At 51.3% G+C, this 20,962-nt stretch overlaps 2 protein-coding genes across 4 annotated transcripts in view; one reads left to right on the top strand and one right to left on the bottom strand.

The window, feature by feature from the left end:
- Window positions 1–1,094: 1,094 nt before the first annotated feature.
- On the bottom strand, window positions 1,095–10,849 carry MRPL48 (mitochondrial ribosomal protein L48). Its single transcript, XM_076328524.1, has 8 exons — window positions 10,755–10,849; window positions 9,757–9,809; window positions 9,379–9,416; window positions 7,281–7,366; window positions 6,357–6,529; window positions 4,301–4,403; window positions 3,406–3,495; window positions 1,095–1,358 (listed from the first exon to the last, which is right to left on the bottom strand). The coding sequence occupies exons 1-8, from the start codon at window positions 10,773–10,775 to the stop codon at window positions 1,284–1,286; spliced, it is 639 nt and encodes a 212-aa protein (XP_076184639.1). The 5' UTR covers window positions 10,776–10,849; the 3' UTR covers window positions 1,095–1,283.
- A 6,006-nt stretch (window positions 10,850–16,855) lies between these two features.
- The window catches only part of RAB6A (RAB6A, member RAS oncogene family), a 64,682-nt gene continuing 60,575 nt past the window's right edge, over window positions 16,856–20,962 (top strand). For 2 of the 3 annotated variants that reach the window (XM_076328539.1, XM_076328540.1), the window contains exon 1: window positions 16,858–17,151. In XM_076328539.1, the coding sequence (XP_076184654.1) occupies window positions 17,082–17,151 (70 nt within the window). In that variant the 5' untranslated portion in view covers window positions 16,858–17,081. Of the gene's footprint in view, window positions 17,152–20,962 lie in introns of all 3 variants that reach the window. The other variant, XM_076328541.1, reaches the window with a different exon arrangement.

The following is a 20,962-nucleotide window of genomic DNA, read 5'->3' as shown; positions in this document are numbered from 1 at the left end:
CAGGAAGGTGGGTGCTGGGACTGCTGAGGGGCTGGGGTTTGGCACTGCCGGCCAAAAATCAGAGCCGGCACAGGACCACGAGCAACGCCTGGGCAACCCCAGTTTGGGGGAGAGTGCTAATGAATGAGCTATTTTCCCTCTTTCCAGAGAGCTGGTCCTTAGAAAGGGGGGGAAAAAAAAACCCAAACAAACCAGTTTTGGGGCAGGAACAGAACCTCCTCTTAGCATCCATCAAACCAGGGCTCAAATTTGGCTATAACATACTTCTTAATAGGATGGCGTGATCAGGTGTCATCTCAGCTCCAGCCTAAATAAAAACAGCTGCGTGCACCCGATCTCAGGATTTGCAATGACGAGGATCGAAGCAAAAACCCAGGCGCCGCAACCTGTTCGACCCAGTACCCGTACGTGCACCCAAAAGCCGCAGCTCCCGCGGGCTCTGGGTTTTGCAGGGTGGCGATGAGCGGCTGAGCAGCCCGGCCAAATTCAGTCCCGCATCACTCAAGAAAAGCGGCAGTCCCAGGAAAAGCATCTGGCACCATCCTGGGGAATTCCCCAAAGCGCTTTGCGCTTCTGAGATTTCTCCTTTCAAGGCACGAGTAATTTCTCCCTTTCCGAACGGCTGTCGTAAAAAGTAGGCTGACTTCAGGGATCCAGGGGAAAGTTTATCCTTTATGGCTTGAAAGGCAAATCAGAAATTAAGGAGAAATTCTGCATACGCCGCCTGACACACGGCTCCAACCTTCCTGCCTCTGCCCCCCGAGGCTTTTTTTTCTGTTAAGCAGCGGTTGTTCAGCTGCTCGGGGACGATCATCCCCCACCCTCCCAGGGCTGTGAGGCTCCATTCATGTTGGCAAAGCTCCGATTTAAGCAGCTCTACGAGAATAACGCGTTGCTCCAGCCTTCAGCTGAAGAAAGGAGCAGGACGGTCGCTTCCGCATCAGTACCACCTGGGAGAGTTGCAGTACAGCATTATTAACTTGCAGAAATCCTCCTATAACAAGAGTAAAACATAAGGGGGGGGGGGGGAAGGGGGAAGAACTGAGAAAAGCCACATTTCATTGTGGACCCCCTTCACTCAGCGTACAAATCAGTCAGATACAAACACATGTATTTGTCTTTATTAAGACAAGCTGCTTGACGACAGTGGAAATTTCTTCCAATTCACCAAATTATCAGTGCAATGCTCATGAAGTCACCTTCTGGAGGCTTGAGCAGCCACGGAGGAGAAGCCTCGCTCTCCCAGGGGTGGCTCTGAAGCGGATGGAGCGTTCTTCCTCATCTCAGTTCATCTGCGCTAGCAGCTCTTCAAGTTCCGGTCGAGACTTTAATCGGCTCTTGAAGTCAGCTTCTGTGTGCTGTGGAGGGAGGGGAAAAAAAACCAACCCCAATCAAATTAAAATCACCTCTTGAGTACTCCCAAAGAGGACCACTTAAGTGTTGAAAAATAGAAGACTTAAATGTCCACTGAACCCAGGGAGTGGGAAGCCCCAGTGGAAAGTCGCTGCAGGCTAGGATCTCGTGGGCAGCTCAACCTGGACGCTGGCAGCAGAGCTCTAAGCCTCCTCTCTTACATCCAGCCTCCAACAGGAGCAGCTGCTTGGGGGTAAAGCAGAGAGGGCAGAAAGCTTCTGGCAGCAAGCGAACGTGGCAGCCGTGGACACGCTTGGTCACGGCACAGGCTCTAAAATTCGGCCTTGTAGGCTCCTCCTCACCTGGCTAGCTGCTTTTGGAAGAGTGAGCAGTGGCATTGTGCTCAAGAAGTTGACTGGACGCCCTCAACTCTGCCACTGCCTACCACCGTAGCGTCTACTTTCTTGAGGAGACCTGCCACTTTCTCCAGAACTTTGCAAGAGCATCCCAAAGCTTCAATCTCTCCCCTGCACTGCCAGTCGTATGAAGCCAGTTTGGGTCTCTCCCCCGGGTTTCCTGCATCAGACTGCAATGACTTTGCAAATGGCACAATGTCACAGTTCTCCCTCCAGAGACAAAGCCATCAGCCAAAATTAAAAAAAGAAATGGCAGCCCTAAGGCAGAGACGGGACTGTGACCAAAGCAGAGAAGATTACTGGACTCAAGAGACCTTCTCCTGTATTCCTTCTGGTTTTGCAAAGCTGGAGATAACTAAACGTTCTTCAAAGGCCACTTAAGAAGCCAACTGTGTTTTCATATTTGAGTTTACTGTATTGCCTTGCCTTTCAGGGCGCAAAAATCTTTTCTCCCTGAATAAATAGGGCTTCCTGGGACTGTTTTGTCTCAATGTAAAATGACGGAAGTTTAAATATCTCCTTATGCCTGGTCCACCAGCAAGTGGAGAAATAGTGTGGCCAGCAGGAGTAGGGAAGTGATCGTGCCCCTGTACTCGGCACTGGTGAGGCCGCACCTCGAATACTGTGTTCAGTTTTGGGCCCCTCACTACAAGAAGGACATCGAGGTGCTGAAGCGTGTCCAGAGAAGGGCAACGAGGCTGGTGAAGGGTCTGGAGAACAAGTCTGATGAGGAGCGGCTGAGGGAACTGGGGTTGTTTAGCCTGGAGAAGAGGAGGCTGAGGGGAGACCTCATCGCTCTCTACAACCACCTGAAAGGAGGTTGTAGCGAGGTGGGGTCAGTCTCTTCTCCCAAGTAACAAGCGATAGGACAAGAGGAAACAGCCTCAAGTTGCACCAGGGGAGGTTTAGATTGGACGTGAGGAAAAATTTCTGTACTGAAAGAGTGGTGAAACATTGGACCAGGCTGCCCAGGGAAGTGGTGGAGTCCCCATCCCTGGAGGTATTTAAAAGACGAGTAGATGAGGCGCTGAGGGACATGGTTTAGTGGGCCTGGTGGTGTTGGGTCGACGGTTGGACTCGATGATCTTAGAGGTCTTTTCCAACCTTAATGATTCTATGATTCTGTCCTGAAGTCCTCAGTGCTGAGAAAACTGTTGGGCCTTTCCGCGGAAAACAAGCTGAACCCCTCCCAGAGCAAATTCCATCAAAACAGGGCACAGCATTTGGGTTTCCAGTCGCAGCTTTGCTACCAACTGCTCCATGAAGTTCCTGGTGATTCCCAGATAGGAGGCTGTGAAGCACTGCTGAAGGAAAGCGTTCCCTTCTGAGTCGCAGGGAATCTGCGGCAGCAAAGGGAAGCAACTTGCAACCTGCCGTCTCCTACAGATCTATAGGATTGGCTGGGAAGGTACCTTCTGTGGCACTAATTATAGGAGGCTAAATGGAAAATGAAACACTCATCAAGAAGTAGAGGTAATGGTTTTTCACAGACCAAGTGAGGGCCTGGTTCTGGGAGATCCTGGGTATCCCTAAGTCTAGAGTAGCCTCAGGACCAGGTCTGTATTTTCAAAGCAAATTCACGTCACGCGTCATATCTGCTTCCTAAATGCAAAGGCATTGGTAAAATTAAACATACCTCTTTCACTAACAGATGGACCCCTTCAGGCTGACTACTCTGAATAATTTCCAGGAGTATCGGTGCAAACGTTGAACTCAAACCGCTGATCTGAAAGAAGAAATAAAAGTGCTGCGGGAGCAAAACTCCACATACAAAATGGACTCGTTATACTAATGGCACAGAAAGAGAGTCCATTTCAGCGTGAGCCTGTGGCAGTCAACCACTTCATTACAGAAGCACCCTCTGCTTCGTGCGCTCACCTCTCACGTACAGGACAGCTCTCGTTTTGGCTCTTCCCTATGAACACTGTGCTTCCCGTCTCCGCCTGCATGCTCTCCTGCACGTAAAGAGACTTAACCGTGCATGAAGATCCTAATTTAGGTGAGACTCTAATACAAAGGCTGCCACGGCAAACCTGCAAGCCCCAGCGTTAACCACGCATCAGCTCTCTCCAGTGGAAAAAGTCTGCTTCTAGGTTCAAAATGTAATTCAGCAGAGGTTTAGCATATAGCAGGGGAACACACTATAAAATAAGAAGTCACTTAGGAGAAATACCTATTTACCTCCATCAGCTGTAGACTTTTGAAGCTGGCCCTGATAATGGTATTTTTAAATTTCATCGAGTTTGTCCAATCGTTCATCCTTAAACATGAGTTTTCTACCCCTTGCATCAAGTATTCTGCATAAAATAGATAATGCATCTTCTGGCTGAAATACATAATCCAGGAACCCCTCCTCTGCTGCTACTTTGGGAGTAACCTTTAGCAAGAAATTTAATTAGACTTCTTTGTGCTTCAATTTACGCACAAATTTGTTCGAGGGAGTGAACTCCAATTGTTAAGGGGTTTTGAGAGCCCGAGATAGGAGGTGCTGCACAAGAGCCGCAGCACTATCAGCAAACGCCAGCTCATACCTGGACAACCCTCTGATGGGTAGTAAGGACTGCATCCAGCTGCATTTTGGAACCTCGCTCTTCCAAGAACAGCACTTCATTGGTTTTGGTGGGCATCGCGTAGCTGCAGGAACCACAGGTCAGTGCTTAGGACAGGAGGGCCAGATTTGCACTACTTTACAGGAATGAATCAACCTCCAGCAGCAGAGAATGTGGAAGGAGATTAACTTTTCATGAGAAATTAATTATGCAAACAATGTATCTCGCAAATCAAGCACTGGCAGAAGCCGGGTGTTTTACTGGAAAGAGATAAGGGAAAAGCTTGCAGCGCTACTGTCAGCAAAAACCTGTTTCAGCTACAAACACCAGCCTGAGAAGAGAAATTTTAACTTCTTTATAGTTGAAGGAGAGCTTTAAAGCAACAGTTCTGACTTATTTTGTAATAGCCTACCTATTCTCATTGGGAACAGAGCTAAAAACCACTGCTGCAACACACCACTCAAAAGACATTATTTTCCATAGCGATAGGACGAGAGGAAACGGCCTCAAGTTGTGCCAGGGGAGGTTTAGATTGGACGTGAGGAAAAATTTCTGTACTGAAAAAGTGGTGAAACATTGGACCAGGCTGCCCAGGGAAGTGGTGGAGTCCCCATCCCTGGAGGTATTTAAAAGACGTGTAGATGAGGCGCTTAGGGACATGGTTTAGTGGGTGGTGGTGTTGGGTCGATGGTTGGACTCGATGATCTTAGAGGTCTTTTCCAACCTCAATGATTCTATGATTCTATGATTCCCCTCCGTGAATTTAACAGGAGTACAATTGGGCACTGGATCAGATTCTGCTCTCCGGTTAGCGTTACTCCAGAGACCTCTCCCCCATCTCCACTTGCACAGCATCAATAACAACAGGCTACATCCTACCGCCCACGTTTTACCCTACAAATTTTGCTCTTAGAGGGCAAATCATTTCTTTCTGTACACACTGAACTCTGCACACCGAGTCCAAGCTCAGAGGGCACAAGCACGATATGGGGTAATAACGCTTTACACCAAGAGTGCTATCAACAGTCGCAGGCTGTGGGATTTCTCTGCCAATGCTTTCCAGCGCATCGCTGCTGACAGAATTGTAATTTCTTAGTGTCGCCGGGTATCCTTCTCAAAACAAACACCTATCACTCACCAACGTGTCACAGTTTTTAGTGCCGTTTGGTGCAAAAGACATCACAGAGAGACTACAAGCGACTGATCTGTGGGCACAGGATTTCAGATCCACGGCTGACAGTTCAGCAAAGCGGATCAACATAAAGAAAACGATTTTTGATAGATTTAATCGACATGAGCAGGAACCAGTGTTTATACCCAGAGGTACAGTTAAAGATACACCTTTCAGATAATCACCACTAAGTGTTTTTGCTTCCTTACAGCAACGCAGTGCTTTCTCCAGTGCCTACAGCTCCTCGGGTGCACTGCAGGCACCAAGGAGCTTTATCACATTCCTCAGCCTCATTAAAATGAGCAAAGCTGCTATCGGGGGCGCACCTGCTTCGGAGTTCTAGCGTGCAACTGAAGCATCCTCTACTACTAAACTAAAGCAGCGGGTGGCTCTCCCGCAATCTTCAGGGGGTTCCCAAGCTCATTCTAGTTTGTATATTCAGTACCACTCGCTTACTCCGCAATATATGCACAGAGGAAAGAGCCTGGATAAAACACTATAAAGAAAAAACAGCAGCAAAAGTCAGCAATACTTAAGCCTACATTCCCGGGCTCAGCACCCACAGGCTTAAGCCTTTTTCTCAAAAGAATGAAAAGTAACAGCTATTTTCTTCCTTGAGCTCTGTTCAGTCAGTGCCTGAACAACTCCATTTCAGCCTTCCTTACACAAATAAAGCATCCAAAACCATGCAGACACACAAAAAGAGAACACCAGGCAGACGAGAGAAGATTTGGATTTACATGTGAGAATCCATCAGAGAGATTAGACCGCGCCCTTGTCTGCAAGGTATCATCGCCTACGAGCCTCACGTGGCCTAGCGCAACGTGACTGCAAGGGATGACACGCACAGAGCCGCGCTCCTCATACCTTTCATTCACTCTAATGGAGAGTCGGTTGCAGAGTTTATGCACGTACTGAGCAAAATGCTCCACGAGACACATATCATAGGAAGTCATCTGGATGTTGACATCGCCATACTCGTATTCAGTTCCAACATTGATCTCTTTCATCTGTACTTTATCCTTCTTCTTCTTTGGAGCCTGTATTTAGAAAAAATAGAAAGCATATCTGTTTTGAACAAAGCTGGAAATAAAAAACGGTAACCCTTGCCCACACAGGAGACCATGCTAGGGTACTCTCCTCTGACAAAGGTTTGCTGAACTATGTCGAACATATCACAGCCCATCTGTGCTCACTTTCCCCCACTACAAAACTGGGATGACATTATCTTAACAGATGTTCTCAAGTTGAGCAGTGCAGTTCTTGGATGGCAGCACGGCAGAATTCACACAGAAAATACGTGCATACCATGATCAACTTCTTCCAGAAGAAACCAAGGAGTAGAAAACAAACTGCTTTTTATTGCAGTTCCTGCCTTCGAGGCAGCTGTCTAGATGAGTTACTGTTTCCTCCTTCCACAAAAATTGTCGTCTTTCCAAATTCCAGGGAAGGTAAAAGGTTTAAATGCAAGTAAGACCTGCTCACAATATTCTGCAGTAATTTGAAGTTGGGGTGTTAAATTCAGCATCAGGAAGAGATTCCTCCCTCCCAAAACTACTCATTAATTTAAACAAGAAGGTACTGGACAAAAGGAAGGATTTATGCAGTGTTGTGAGTGGGTACTTCATGCAACATAACACTCTCTACCAAGAAAAGTAGCAGTAAACAATTACATTATTCCTTTTTAATATGATTCATCAGCCATGGAATTAATAATACTAACATTTAAATCAGACCATAAAAAGATGGGTCAGCTGAAAGCAACCACGGTAGGGGAGTTCTTATGCCTACCTCCTTTGGGAGCAGGTATTTAAACCTCCCAATACCATGCGTAGGACGGGATTTGTAGTGTCTGTGGCAACTGACGAGTGCATCACCTTAAAATCAAAGCAGAGCAAACATGTTTCCAGCTGAATGGCAGACAGCCCTTCTTTTAACAAACATACACGGGTGCTTTGAGAGCCCAAAATCCACACTGGGGGCAAGAATTTGTCCTCGGTTCTTTGACAGAAAGCAAAGGCAGGCTAAGGCTTCGGCCAATCTCTGCCCCATGCAGGCAGCCTGTGCATCACAGCAAGCCTGTTACAATTCTTCGCTGAGTAAAAAACTGGCTGGACAGCCGGGCCCAGAGAGTTGTGGTGAATGGAGTTACATCCAGTTGGCGGCCGGTCACGAGCGGTGTTCCCCAGGGCTCAGTACTGGGGCCGGTCTTGTTCAATACCTTTATCAATGATCTGGATGAGGGGATCGAGTGCACCCTCAGTCAGTTTGCAGACGACACCAAGTTGGGCGGGAGTGTTGATCTGCTCGAGGGTAGGAAGGCTCTGCAGAGGGACCTGGACAGGCTGGATCGATGGGCCGAGGCCAACTGTATGAGGTTCAACAAGGCCAAGTGCCGGGTCCTGCACTTCGGCCACAACAACCCCATGCAGCGCTACAGGCTTGGGGAAGAGGGGCTGGAAAGCTGCCTGTCGGAAAAGGACCTGGGGGTGCTGGTCAGCAACCGGCTGAACATGAGCCGGCAGTGTGCCCAGGCGGCCAAGAAGGCCAATGGCATCCTGGCCTGTATCAGAAATGGCGTGGCCAGCAGGAGTAGGGAAGTGATCGTGCCCCTGTACTCGGCACTGGTGAGGCCGCACCTCGAACACTGTGTTCAGTTTTGGGCCCCTCACTACAAGAAGGACGTCGAGGTGCTGGAGCGTGTCCAGAGAAGGGCAACGAGGCTGGTGAGGGGTCTGGAGAACAAGTCTGCTGAGGAGCGGCTGAGGGAACTGGGGTTGTTCAGCCTGGAGAAAAGGAGGCTGAGGGGAGACCTCATCGCTCTCTACAACTACCTGAAAGGAGTAGAGAGGTGGGTGTTGGTCCCTTCTCGATAGGACGAGAGGAAACGGCCTCAAGTTGTGCCAGGGGAGGTTTAGATTGGATGTGAGGAAAAATTTCTTTACTGAAAGAGTGGTGAAACATTGGAACAGGCTGCCCAGGGAAGTGGTTGAGTCCCCATCCCTGGAGGTATTTAAAAGACGTGTAGATGAGGCACTTAGGGACATGTTTAGTGGGCATGGTGGTGTTGGGTCGATGGTCGGACTCAATGATCTTAGAGGTCTTTTCAAACCTTAATGATTCTATGATTCTAATTCACAGTTGGTTACTGTGAGCAACAAATAAGGGAGGAAGAGATTAAAGGTGACTCATTTCCCAGGTGGATTCTCAGGCAAACAAAAAAAAAGACAAGACTTGTCAGCACCAGTGGATGGTGAGGATACTGATGAACTATTACATCTGTCTCCTGTTATGCGACAGCAGTGATGCTGCTATGATGGATCTGAGCCCCACTTAATTTTAAATCCAGCCCTGTCCAAATATTTGTGTGCTAGGAAGCCAAATCAAAACGGCATCGGCTTTTATTTATACTTCCTTCTCCAGGGTACAACGAAACCCTTAATAACCCTCATTTTAATAAACGAAGCTCAGAACAGCAAAGAGAAACTGAACACCAAGGATCTAAGCCACTCAGTTATACTTCGCCTCCACATAAAAATAAAATTCTATTTTAAATTGCAACAGTGGACTCCACCAGCTCAATAAATGTTAAAGTGGGACCCCACAGGGGTGTCAGTCAGTTCCTGGACAGTAATACAGCGAATAGCATCTGGCTGGCGTCACTCCACAGTGTAACACCATGACTAGGAGCACCTGCTCAGCCAAGAACAGGGAAACAGAAGAAAAGGTTAGAAAAAAGTTATGGAGGTGGAAAAGCACCTGCTCAGGTTATTTAACCAGCCCAAAATTGGGTAAAAGAAATTTAAAAGGAAGACACAAATGCTGAAACGTGTAATATTTACAATCTAAATGAAGTTTTGCCTTGCATTGGATTCGTAAGAGGCCTTACCTGCAGCACACAGACGGCTTTCTCTGGGTGTTGCTGCTCTGTAGGAAGCAAGATAATCGTTAAAAGCTCTGATTTCACGACCTGTGGAAACACAACATATCTGGCCAATCTCTTGAACAAAGGCTCACACCCCAAGTCCCTCAAACACAGGCAGATCCCCTTAGCAAAGAGACTTTTTCTTCTTCACATCCTACAGCCCTTTCAGCTCCTGGGCATCGGCTGGAAGTTCCTCCTCCACAATTAAAAGACTTTCCTTGGCAAAAAGTACTTTTTTTTTTTGTCACGTACGTTTTCTGACACTGTCAGTAGAAGTGACCCGGTGTTTTTATATGCCTTATACTGCGTTTTACTTGCTGGGTTTGATTTCAGACCACTCACCTGCTGAGCGCAAACACCTGCTTTAGCAACGTCCCCTTCTTCAAGCACAGCACCTGCAATGAGCCACCACGGTCAAAATGCAAACAGTACAGCAGATACTCAGCGAGTTTTCACCAGCGCTTGCCAGAACACAGCCAGCAAAACAACATCCGAGACCCTCTGAACATACCAATAACCCTCCCAATCTCTCCGCAGCCTCCAGCCACTGTCACTCCCCAGAATACTGCCGCAACTCAGAGGAAAGAGATGAAGCAGGAGGAAGATGACGACTGCGGTAACCTTTTCTTGCACCCCCTCGCTTTGCTTCAGGATCCAACAAGTTGGGGTAGGAGGCCCTCCTCCCCTCGGTTACAGATCATATTCATCCTTCGCACCGTCCCACCGCCTCCAGGTTACAACAGCCGCGTGAACAACCCTCGCGCTTTTTCCAGCTCCACACGGATGGAGGGAAACGCAGCTCATCCATCACCAAGGCAGCGCGAAGCAAAGAGCTTTGCCGTCACCACAACCCTGGCAGGCAGGAGCTGCATCACGCCAACCGGGGGGGGGGGGGGAGGGGGGTAATTACCAACGTCCCTAAAGAGCGACCAGAGGGACAGGGAGGACCAGGGATCTGCCGGTCCCCGAGGGCAGTGACAGGGCGGGGGGCTGTAACGGACCCTGTGTTTCTGGGGTGATCCCCGAGTGCCTGAGGAGGCATGGGGGGGTGTCTCTGCCCCTGGCCCAGGTACGCCAGGGCAGGCACTAACTCAGGGTCAGGCCTGTATCCCCCCAAGGGACGCACCCTCCCCCCACCCCCCCCAGGGCCGGGTCGAGCCCGTGCCCCCCCCCCAGACTCCCCAGCAGCAGGGCTGGGCCTGACCCTCCTGTCCCCAGACCCAGGCCTGTCCCTCCCCTCCCCTCCCCCGGGGCCGGGCCTGTCCCCCCCCACCGCCGTCCTCCCCCGGTACCGGGGCCGGGCCCGGTGTCTCCCACAACCGGTCGCGACCCGCCGGTACCTTCGGCAGCGCCGCGCTCATCCCCGCGCCTCGGAACGGAGCCGCGTCCGTCGCTCAAAGCGTCCCCCCCCCCGCCTCGGTGCTCCCCCGCCCGGGTCCCCGCGGCCCGCGGCTCCCGCCCCGAGTTCCGCCCACCGGGGTCTCCCGGGGCGGGGGGGAGGACAAAATTTTTGGACACCCCCCCGCTGCCCGCAGGGCCCCGGTCTCCTGAAGGAGGGGGTGGGCAGGGCCCGGAGGGGGCGGCAACGGAGGACACTTTGTCCCTGCTGCCTCCCACCGGGGCCGCCCCACAGAGCAGCGCGACGTGGCAGCGGCTGCGCGGCGCACCCAACCCTGCATCCAGCACCACGCACCCTGCTAGCCGCGGCCCGCCCTCCGCTACCTCCTCCTTGCATGCTGATTGGCCTTCCGCCGCGTCCATCGAGGCACTGAGAGGCGGCCATATTGAGTGTGGCCTGCCCGGAATCGCACCCGCGTTGCGACGCGGCTGCGCTGAGCGCGGTCTGCCCGACCCCGCCCCAGCGTGGTGCGGCGGCCATCTTGAGTGTGGCCTGCCCGGCCCCGCCTTGTGGCGGCCATGTCGGCGCGGCGCGGGAGGGTCGTGAGGGAGAGCGGGGATGGAGGGCGGCCGGGGCCAGGCAAGGCGGGCGGCCTAGGGCCGAGCAGGGTTCAGGGCGGGGTGATCTGCGTTCGTGAGCCCTCAGTCAGCGCACGTTATCCCCGCTGGCTGTGGGATCGAGGCAGGGACCCGGCAGGGGCTCAGCACCGGACCTGTGGGGTGTGAGGGCGCGTAGGGCCGGCCTGGGCGTGCAGGGCTGAAGCGGGGCCAGAGGGTTTGGTACTAAAGCTGCCTGGTTTGGCCCTGCCACTTGGCACGAGCACTGCAGAGGGTTTGTTTTGTTTTTTTTGCGGTTGTAGAGGCAGTGCTGGACCTTACCCTGTAGTCAACAGACGTGTAATCGTTCCAGGGTCGGCTGTGTCCGTGCTGGCAGGCTGCCACGGGCCTTGAAAATGAAGGAGATTGTCAGCATGAGGTGTTGGGGCCCCACGGCAGGCGTGCTTTTGGCTTGTGGGGGAAGGAAAAACAAACTTCTTTCAGCAGCCGGCTGCTCCCTCTGAGGACAGAGTGAATCATGCCTTACTGCCAGCATTTTGATCCCAGCTGCTGTCTGGAGGCAATTCCCTAAAAAATTTTAAGTGGGAAGACTGTAGGAAGGATGCTCCCTTCTGTAGCATGGGAAGACTGTAGGAGGGACCTCCCTGATTTGCAGCATGTGTTTCCCAGTGGGAGTGGAGGTGGTCAAGGGGGTCTGCCTGGTAGACTGGGGTGGGGAAAGATGGGCGCTGCATGACCCTGTGCCCCCTGAACCCAGCAGTCTGGAGTTGGCTCGGGAAAACACATACCTTTGCAAACTGCCCCCTCCTGTCTCTTCCACCTTCCTCTTCTTTACCAGGCCATCTCCGACACAAACCTTCATTTCACCTAGGCTCTTCCCTACTCCCTTCTCTCCTACTTGGCCCCAATATCCCCCTTCTTGCATGGCAGATACTCCCACCTGCTTCCCTGAGCCCCCACCATAGAGCTCTCCATCCTGGGCAGCAGCTGCCTGGTGGCTTGATTTTGGGTCAGGATTTCCAGCTCTGCTGACTGATCGCTGCTCCAATTGCTTTTGGCTGGAGCTGTCAGGGCTCATGATGGATTTTCTCTCTCCAGTTCATCTGCGTTCATTGATGTGGCAAGTCTCCTCCGCTGCAGACCAAACTCGCGCATTTGATTCCTGCTCCATGATCCACCCTGCCAGGCCCTGTCCTGCATTTCCGAGCGCCTGGAGCTCCCAACGCACACCTGGCACCCCAGATGTTCATCCCCATTGCGATCTGGTGCATGGAGGGGAGAGAAGGAACGTGAGAGGACAAGGTTTGCCCGAAAGCGGAGTCTGGGCGGGCTCTGTGCCGTGCACAGGGCTGTGCTGTCTCCTGCTCAGCGTATGGAGGAAGCAGAGGGGATCTGCGCCACCTTTGCTCTCCTCTCCACGCTTTGCAAGGACACGGGCTCCCAGCTCTGAGCTGTGTTTTTGTGGTGCTCCCGGGACACGACAAAACTGCTTATGTGGAATGGATGTTGTACTGCCCTTTGATCTCACCTCATGAGCCCCAGGCAGGGCCACCCTGGCAATGACGCTTGTTTGATAACTCCAGGGCGCTTCGAGCAAGGAGCGCTGTGGGAGTCTGAGCTGGGTTAAGACCAGCACTCCCATTTCAGGAAAGCCGGGCTTCTCCTCCCGTGAACTTTGAAGCCCTGGAGGAAATTCCATGATTGAGGAGGGGCTGCTGTGACTGGAGGGGGACTGGCTGGTCCTGCGTTTGTGGGGGGAGGCCGTGACGGGCACCGCAATTAAGAGCAGGTCATGCTCATGACGACCCCTTGTTCCGTGACGTCAGACTCTCTGTGCTCAGGGAGGGGGGGCTACACCCCCTAATTCCCTCTGCCCCTCATGGGGACTCACCCCCACAAAATGTGGCTGAGGAGGGAGCATTTCCCCAGATGGAGTTTGGGGTACAGCAGTCACTGCTAAACATATTGCAGGAATCCCCCTCCCAATGACCATCGTTGTCCTACATGTCCAAGTGAAAAAGGAGTACGTCTCTTCATTGCGGAGTTTCGCCGACGTCTATCATAAACAGATACATTTTAAGGCCAAAAGGGACTGTTAAATCATGTAATTCCGTCTCCTGCACATTGCAGCCTATATATTTCCGCTGACTTACAGCTGTATGGAAGCAGATCACTCCTGTTTCGATGAAAGCATCTTTGTCATAAAGGCTCCTGCTCTTGATTTTCCCTGGATACAAAGATAGCGCTGCTCTTGGCAGCTTGTTCTGGCGGCTGAGCACCCTCTCTGTTAAAAACGTGGACCTTCTTTCCAATTTGAATGTGCCTCGGCTTCAGCTCCCAGCCGCCGGTCCTCGCCATGCCTTTCTTTGACTAATGAATCGTTTCACAGTCAGGTAACCGAATCCCTGTTTGCAGGGGCACAGCCTGCCTTTTTGTGACATTTAGAAAAAGAAGCAAAGGTGTTGCTTTGTTGCTTTCCCCCTCAGCCGCAGAAACCCAAACCACCCCTTTTCTGTACTGCGCTAAAAAAAACAGGGAGCTCTTCTTCATTCTCAAGCCTCCCCCGGCTGCTGAGAGGGCCAGGCCTTGCTGGAGGGGTTATTTCATCCATCCTCTTCTGCTTCGCTGCAGATTTCTCCCGGTCACGTAGCTGGATGTGCCCTGTCAGTGACCCAGCGTGGTGCACAGCACATGTGCTGGCAGAGGTGATGCTCGAGCGGTTTGCGACCTACGCGGGAGGCTGTTGCAGGCTCCCTGCCCCTCCTCAATCCACTCTCTGTCGTGCTGTCCAGAGGAGCAAAACGGTCTTAGGAGAGTTGAGATCCAAGCGCCTGAAAGTCTCCCATTTCTTTTCGGACTTGTCCGATTACAAAAACAATCAAAAAGTGTTTAAATATACCCTAGAAGAAAACCTCTGACGTGCGTGTCTCCTCTTCTACCTTCTGCAGCGCTTCTTAGGACTCCACCTAAGGCCCGCAGGAGTCGGCGGGGTGATCTCCCCTGGCTTCAACCAGCGGAGGCAGGACCCTCAGTTGCTTTGTCTTGAAAGCCTCACCCATATCCCCTGCCAGCCCCTCGGGCTGAAACCTCTTCGGCAGGCAAGGCAGAAGTGTTTACTTTGCCCAGCGCAAAGAGATGTTGAGCCTGAGCAGAGCTTTTGTGGTAAAAATAATTGTTACTAACAGTCAAGACTTCTCCCTGGTAGAGAGCCCTTGTTTTCCCTGGGATCAGCGGGAAAGATCCCTGAATCCATAGTGACGTGTAAACAAGGACAATATATGTATTTAAAATGATGTTGGAATTAAAGTCAGGTCTCTGCCAGTCTGGATTCCCTTTCCCTGTGGTGCAGGAGAGCAGCCACACGACCAGTGCCACAGCAAGAGGGAAACGCTCCCAAATGCCTTGTGCAAAGCTGAAGGCGAGCTCCTGCTCATATCTTTATTAAAACTTACTTAAATTTAATCACCTTATTAAAGACACGTTTTCTCTTTCAGTTCACTGGCAGTTCAAGGCCTGGGGAAAAAAACCAAACCCTCGGAGAAGCAGTTAATCACGTTGAGGGAGTAACAAAACAATCAAAAATAGAAAGCGTAGACTGGTTTTCAAAATGCCATCTAATTCTGCACCTGGATTGTGAGCGCTGGTAGGGGTGAGGCTTGTGTCCGAGAACAAGATCCCCGGAGCGGGAAGGTTCAACGAGCGTTTCCATTCATCAGGCAGAGACGGAGCACAGAGACCACGGCTGGAGACACCGAACGAAGGACACTCACGGCCGAGGGTGACCTACCTGCAAGCAAATCCTTGCCGAGAGCCTGTGCCCCCTTCGGCTACGTGGACCATTTAGAAATCCAGGATGGCGGGTCACGTGGAGATGGAATAATATTAGTTTCAACCCATGATCTTTTTCAAAGAGGAGACGGAGTTGGGGCGTGGTGTCCCCTTAGCAGAAGAGCTGCGGTGCTGAGACGTAGCCCTCGGGCCTTGGAGAGGAAGGTGTTGAGATGCGGGAGAGCACAGGAGAACAAAATTCACTGGCAGCGAATATATTTAGAGAGACCAAGCGAGCGGTGGGTGCCATTTCACAAGAAGGATGGGGACAGACTTTTTAGCAGGGCCTGTTGTGACAGGACAAGGGGGAACGGCTTTAAACTAAAGGGGGGTGGATTCAGACTAGATCTAAGGAAGAAATGTTTTACGCTGAGGGTGGTGAAGCACTGGCCCAGGTTGCCCAGAGAGGTGGTGGATGCCCCATCCCTGGAAACATTCCAGGTCAGGCTGGACGGGGCTCTGAGCAACCTGATCGAGTTGAAGATGTCCCTGCCCACGGCAGGGGGGTTGGACTAGATGACCTTTAGAGGTCCCTTCCAACCCAAACTATTCTATGATTCTATGAGATTCTATGATTTCCCTGACCGTCGGAGCAGAGAGGCTCCGGAGCAATCTCCCAGATGGGAAAACGATGGAAAACCTACCCGTTTCCACATGGAAAATACCCCACGGAGCATTATTTGGACCTTGTGGAGTGGATCGCAAGAGATTTGCACCAACATCAACATGAATACACCCATGGGGCAGGAGCTGCAGACCCCGGAGGGCTCCGTTTTGTTTCAGGCAGCTGAGCTGAGATATTCCTGGGAACAGCAGGCGATGCCAACGCCAGCTGAAGCCCAGGGGGGCGAGTGCTTCCGAAAATCACGTTTTGTGTTCAAATTCAAGTAAAGGAGTATCGATCTGCGTGGGACTGCACCAGCGTGGGAGAGGAGGGAGCAAGGCTGCGTGGACGAGAGACATCCCGAAGCCAAGGTTTAAACAGGAGGGGCCGGGATGCAGCTGGGAGCCTCTTCGAAGGGCAAGTCAAGCAAAATGGGGAGAAATGGGCAAAAAATAGCTAAAGGGAGAGCTGGCCCCCAGGTGGGATTCTGGCCTCTCCGCCAGGCGGGGAGGGAGCACCGAGCTGTTTCCGAGTGACAGCCCCAGCCACCAAAAAAGGGTGACAGTGGGAATCATTGCCCTCGCTGGGAAACATCTCCCCACCGCAAGGGATCCGCTGGGGCCATCGTGGAGTGAGTGTCCCCAAGAGATGCTCCTCTGAAAGGAGTATCTGTATCAGTTTAGGATTAGGCCTTTGGTCTTAAGGACTTTGCTTGTTCCTCACACCTTTGGGTTCCCCCCCTCACAGTTCAGTGATTTCAGCGAGCACGATTTCACCCTACCATCCAGGAAACCCACGCAAGCCATCGTTAGGCTCCAGAGTGAACACCCCCCCCCCCCCCCCCCCCCCCCCCCCAGCTCGGCGGCAGAGGCCGGCAAGTCCCGCCCTCTCCCACGTCGCCCCGCCCCTCCCGCGGCGATTGGCCCGCCGCGTGCGGGTAGGCGGGGCACGCGGCCACGCAGCGCGGCGAGGGGCGGGGCGGGAGCGCGCGTGCGCGGGGCGGGCGGGGCGGAGCGGAGCGCGCGGCCGCGGTGTGAGGCGCCGGGAGCGCGGGGGAAGGAGCCCGGCCCTGAGGGGAGCGGCAGCGACACCGACACCGACACCTCACCCAGCCGGCCGCGCCTCGCCGGGGCTCCGCGCCCGGCCCCACGCCCCTGCCCGCCGCCCAGCAGCCTTCGCCGAAGGAAGGGGCGGGGAAAGAAGCGAGCGAGAGCGGTCGCGGGTCCCGCCGCGGGGAGCGGAGCGAGCGCGGGGCGGCGGCGGCGGCGGCTCCTCCATAATGTCGGCGGGCGGGGACTTCGGCAACCCGCTGCGGAAATTCAAGCTGGTGTTCCTGGGCGAGCAGAGCGGTGAGTCACCGCCCGGCCCGGCTCGGTCCGGGTCTCCCTCACACACCGGCGGCGGGGCGGGCTCCTCCCTTCCCCCCGCCGCGGCGGACCCACCCTTGTGGGGGCTGGGGTTGCGCCTGAGGGGATCCCCCCCCCCCCCCCACCCTCCGCGGGGTGGCTCGGCTGTGCCGTAACCCCACGTTATGAGGGGAAAAGGGGGGTCCCCCGCCGCTTTCGGGGAGGGGGGGGGGCGTGGGCCCTGAGGGGCGGCTGCCTCGGGGCGTTTGCCTCCCCCTCGCAGAGGCTGCTCTGCCTTGTGGTCGCCGCTCCTTGGGTGACAGGGAGGGATCGAGCGTGGTTCAGCTACGGTTTAAAGGAGAAAAAAAAAAACCCCACCAAAACGCAACGGCCACATCTCCAGAAACAGTTGCTGATTCATTTGATCCCAGCTCCTCTGTTTTTGTGGGGGCAGGAGCCTCAATTCCTGGTGTTCTCTCTGTGAATATAGCGTTTTTCGAAAATGGAGTTATGTCTTGGCAAAGCGGATCCAACGCTCTAAATATTTAATTCAGTCAATGAGATTTTTCTTCCCTGTTGTTGGAATAAAAAAAAAAACCCCACAAAGCCCAACGATGCCTCCTCGTTCCTCAGTAGAAAGCCTCTCTCTCTAATATTGCATTTCAAATCTCTTGCTTTGGAGAGTTTTCTGAAAAAAAAAAAAAAAAAAATGCTCGTTTGGTGGATGCTTTGTGTAATCCTGGTCAGATGTTGAGTGATCTTTGATGCAATGAGAAGGTGCCAAATATTCCCTGTCTCAGGGTGGGGTATTTGCTCCCTCAGCCACCTTTGGTCTCTATGTTGGTAGGAGATGATGAAATGCTAGTCTTTTTTTTTTTTTTTCCCCCCCAAATGACTTATATCTTGGTGTTTCCTCACTCATATGTAGATGAGCTTGGCAATAAGGCTGCTATTAAAATTATTTACCTATGCATTGGCAGTTTCCTGTAGTCTGTTCCTTTCATCTTTTCTTTTTTTTTAATTTTTTTTTTTTTTTGGTGTTGGAACAGCTCCTCTTTATATTAGGGATTCAGGGAGCACAAGTTCAACTTGGGGTTTTTTTTTTTGGGTAAGTCACCTGATCTGCTTGGTGAGGTGCTATTTGGCCAGCCATTTTATGAGGATTTTGGAAGAGGGTCATGTGTAAGAGATGCTGTTTCTTTACGCGCCCCCCCTCAGGTATTTGATAACAGGAATCTTAAGTATTAGCTATGCATTTGCAAAATGCTTGGCTTGTTTTGCTGTATTCTGAGCTTCGATTTCATGAAGCTTTTCGAATACCTCCATGGAAGGTTGTAGCACCTGGTGCAGATCTTAAATCTCAGCAGCTCTGAGTTTACACGTGGATTTCTTGTCTATTTATTCTAGCAGACATAACATCAGATATCTGTTTCCTCTAGTCTTTGTCATTTTTTTTTTTCCCCTCTCAGCTAATCATCTGTGTTTATACTGGAAGGTTTTAAATAATTCCTGTTCATAGCATCAAATCTGGGGAGGAGAGAAGGGGTTTTATGGGTATAGCATAGCAAAATATTCCTAACTAAAGAGACATAGCGCTGCAACTGCTGTCTTGACTGTGGCTTGTGGATGTGTTCAAGCTGATCTGAATCTAGCTAGTAGGGCCCGGCTAGCAGCTGCGGTGTGAGTTTCAGCCCTGCCTTTGTCTCAGATCCTGGGCGATGACTCCGTGACTGAACTGCGCTGAACTCGGTGCTAAACGTGGTGATGCTGACGGCAGAGTAGCCCTCGGTGTGTCCACGCAGCCCACGGGTGCTGCAGCGTGGGCATGCTCCAACACAGCGCTCGGATGATCCTCGTCTGTCACGGAGGAGAAACGGCATTTTCTGAATTCAGCTTGAATCTCTTCAGATATTGCTGTCATGATGTCATTCGCTGTAATTTTTTTTTTTCTGTCCAAAGGGTGAATAGCTCCCATTGCAAACGGCTCCTGCAAGAATAAATGCCCTAATAATGTTCTTCTGTATGACAGAGATAATTACAGAAGCATCTCTGATGCTGCAAAGGGAGTTTGAGTGGGCTTTGCTTACACGTAGCTCCCTTTGTCATTCTTTGTTTTGAAGGTTAAGGGAAATCTAGAAATAAAGTTTTTATAATAGCTTTCATAAATGAGAAGATCTCTTTGTACAACTGTTGCGCTGGATTGCTGCATTCGCTTTCTGTTTAGCTGAAAGGTTGTCTGCCCTGTTGGAAAGCCGTAATTAAAGATATCCTACTGCTGCTGGTAGGGAGGCTGAACGCTTCTGTTTCACTTACATCCAGGGACTTCGCAATGACAAATGACATGTTATAAAGGGCTACGGTGTCGATTAACTGCCTCAGCAACCAAAGCTAGCTAATATCAGACCTTCTGTGCTGACTGTATTCAGTCTCTTCAATAAATGTGTATGTTACGGCTAAGAAATTCTTGACTGGAGTTCATTACTGTGCAGGCTTTACAGCCCTTCCATGCGATTGTGTGAGCGAAGGCAATATCGTTCCATGTGAGATCTGGAAGCATCTCTAGATGTTTTATTCTTATTTGAAAGCGGGATTGCACAGTGGATGCAGTCTGTGGTTTTTTTTTTTTTTTTTTTTTTGCTGGTATCCTCAGCCATATTGTGGGAGTTCAGTGCCGTATACCTAGACGTTCATGTGGACTGCAGTGATTCTTCCTAGTTACGCTGTTCGTCACTAGCTGCAGATTCTCTTTCCTATGCTAAGATGCTGATTTTTTTTTTTTTTTAAAGCCCCTTCTTTTCTTGCTCCCCAATCCCCAAAATCCTCGTCTCCCGTATCTGTTCCTTACATTGTCTGCCTTTTTCTGCCTTTACTGCACCAACTCCTCGAGCGCTCGGTGCCGTGGCAAGCAAGCTGACACCGCTGCAGCTCTCCATCCGTGGGTCCTGCCCGCGCTGATCAGTCGGTCAGCGGTGGCGTGTGTTGGCTGAATGACATCAAGTCACTCACGGCTCCTTTCAGGATTTACTGCAAGTCATTGCCTCTCAATGGCAATATGGTTGTTGTGTCCCCCACGCCCCTCCCCAGCTGAGCCTGGGTACTTGCCGCATGGACTGTGGATTCATCACGAGCCTGCAATATAATCCGTGTCCAGCTCGAAGAAGCTTCTCTTTCTTTCTCTCTTCTTTTTTTTTTAACTTGTAGTACAAGGATATAGCATTGGGTGGCTAGCAAGAAGGCAACTTCACCAGTGCTTGCCTTAATTGAATTACTTTTCTCAATGATTGAAGATTATACAGAGTTTAGCAGTTTTAAATATGCTAATCTTTACTGAAAAGGCAGAGAGAGCTTGGTGCTGAGGGATTAGATAGAGCTATTGGGCGGGGGGGGGGGGAAGGTATGCTTCTTACTGCCTTTGATCTTGTTTATCAGGTGACTTTCATCAGTCCTAATGCCTCAAGTTTAAGAAATTCTGATTTCTGGGTCACATCAGTTCGTGTACATATCACTTGTGTTATAGGGTAGCTTGCAGTAAATATGGTTTATATTCAAATATTAATAAGATCTTTAGTTTTATCTTGCATATGAGCACCTCTCCTACTTAATACATCGATTTTTTTTTTTTTTTTGATTGAGTGGGCAGAACTGAATGCTGGGGCACCGCAACAGAAATATTCTTCCGTCATGTGGGTTTATGCTGCAGCTTTTATTGGCGAGCAAGTCTGAAGGGCATTAATAATATGTACAGAAAGCAAAATAAGTCCCTGTTGTCTCTTTCTGCTGGCATTTCTGCATTGCATAAGATCTTAAAAAAAAA

Source organism: Aptenodytes patagonicus, chromosome 1, assembly GCF_965638725.1.
Source record: "Aptenodytes patagonicus chromosome 1, bAptPat1.pri.cur, whole genome shotgun sequence".
Taxonomy (NCBI): Eukaryota; Metazoa; Chordata; class Aves; order Sphenisciformes; family Spheniscidae; genus Aptenodytes; species Aptenodytes patagonicus.
The sequence above is the reverse complement of the archived record's forward strand: the minus strand, read 5'-3'. Positions and strand labels throughout refer to the sequence as shown.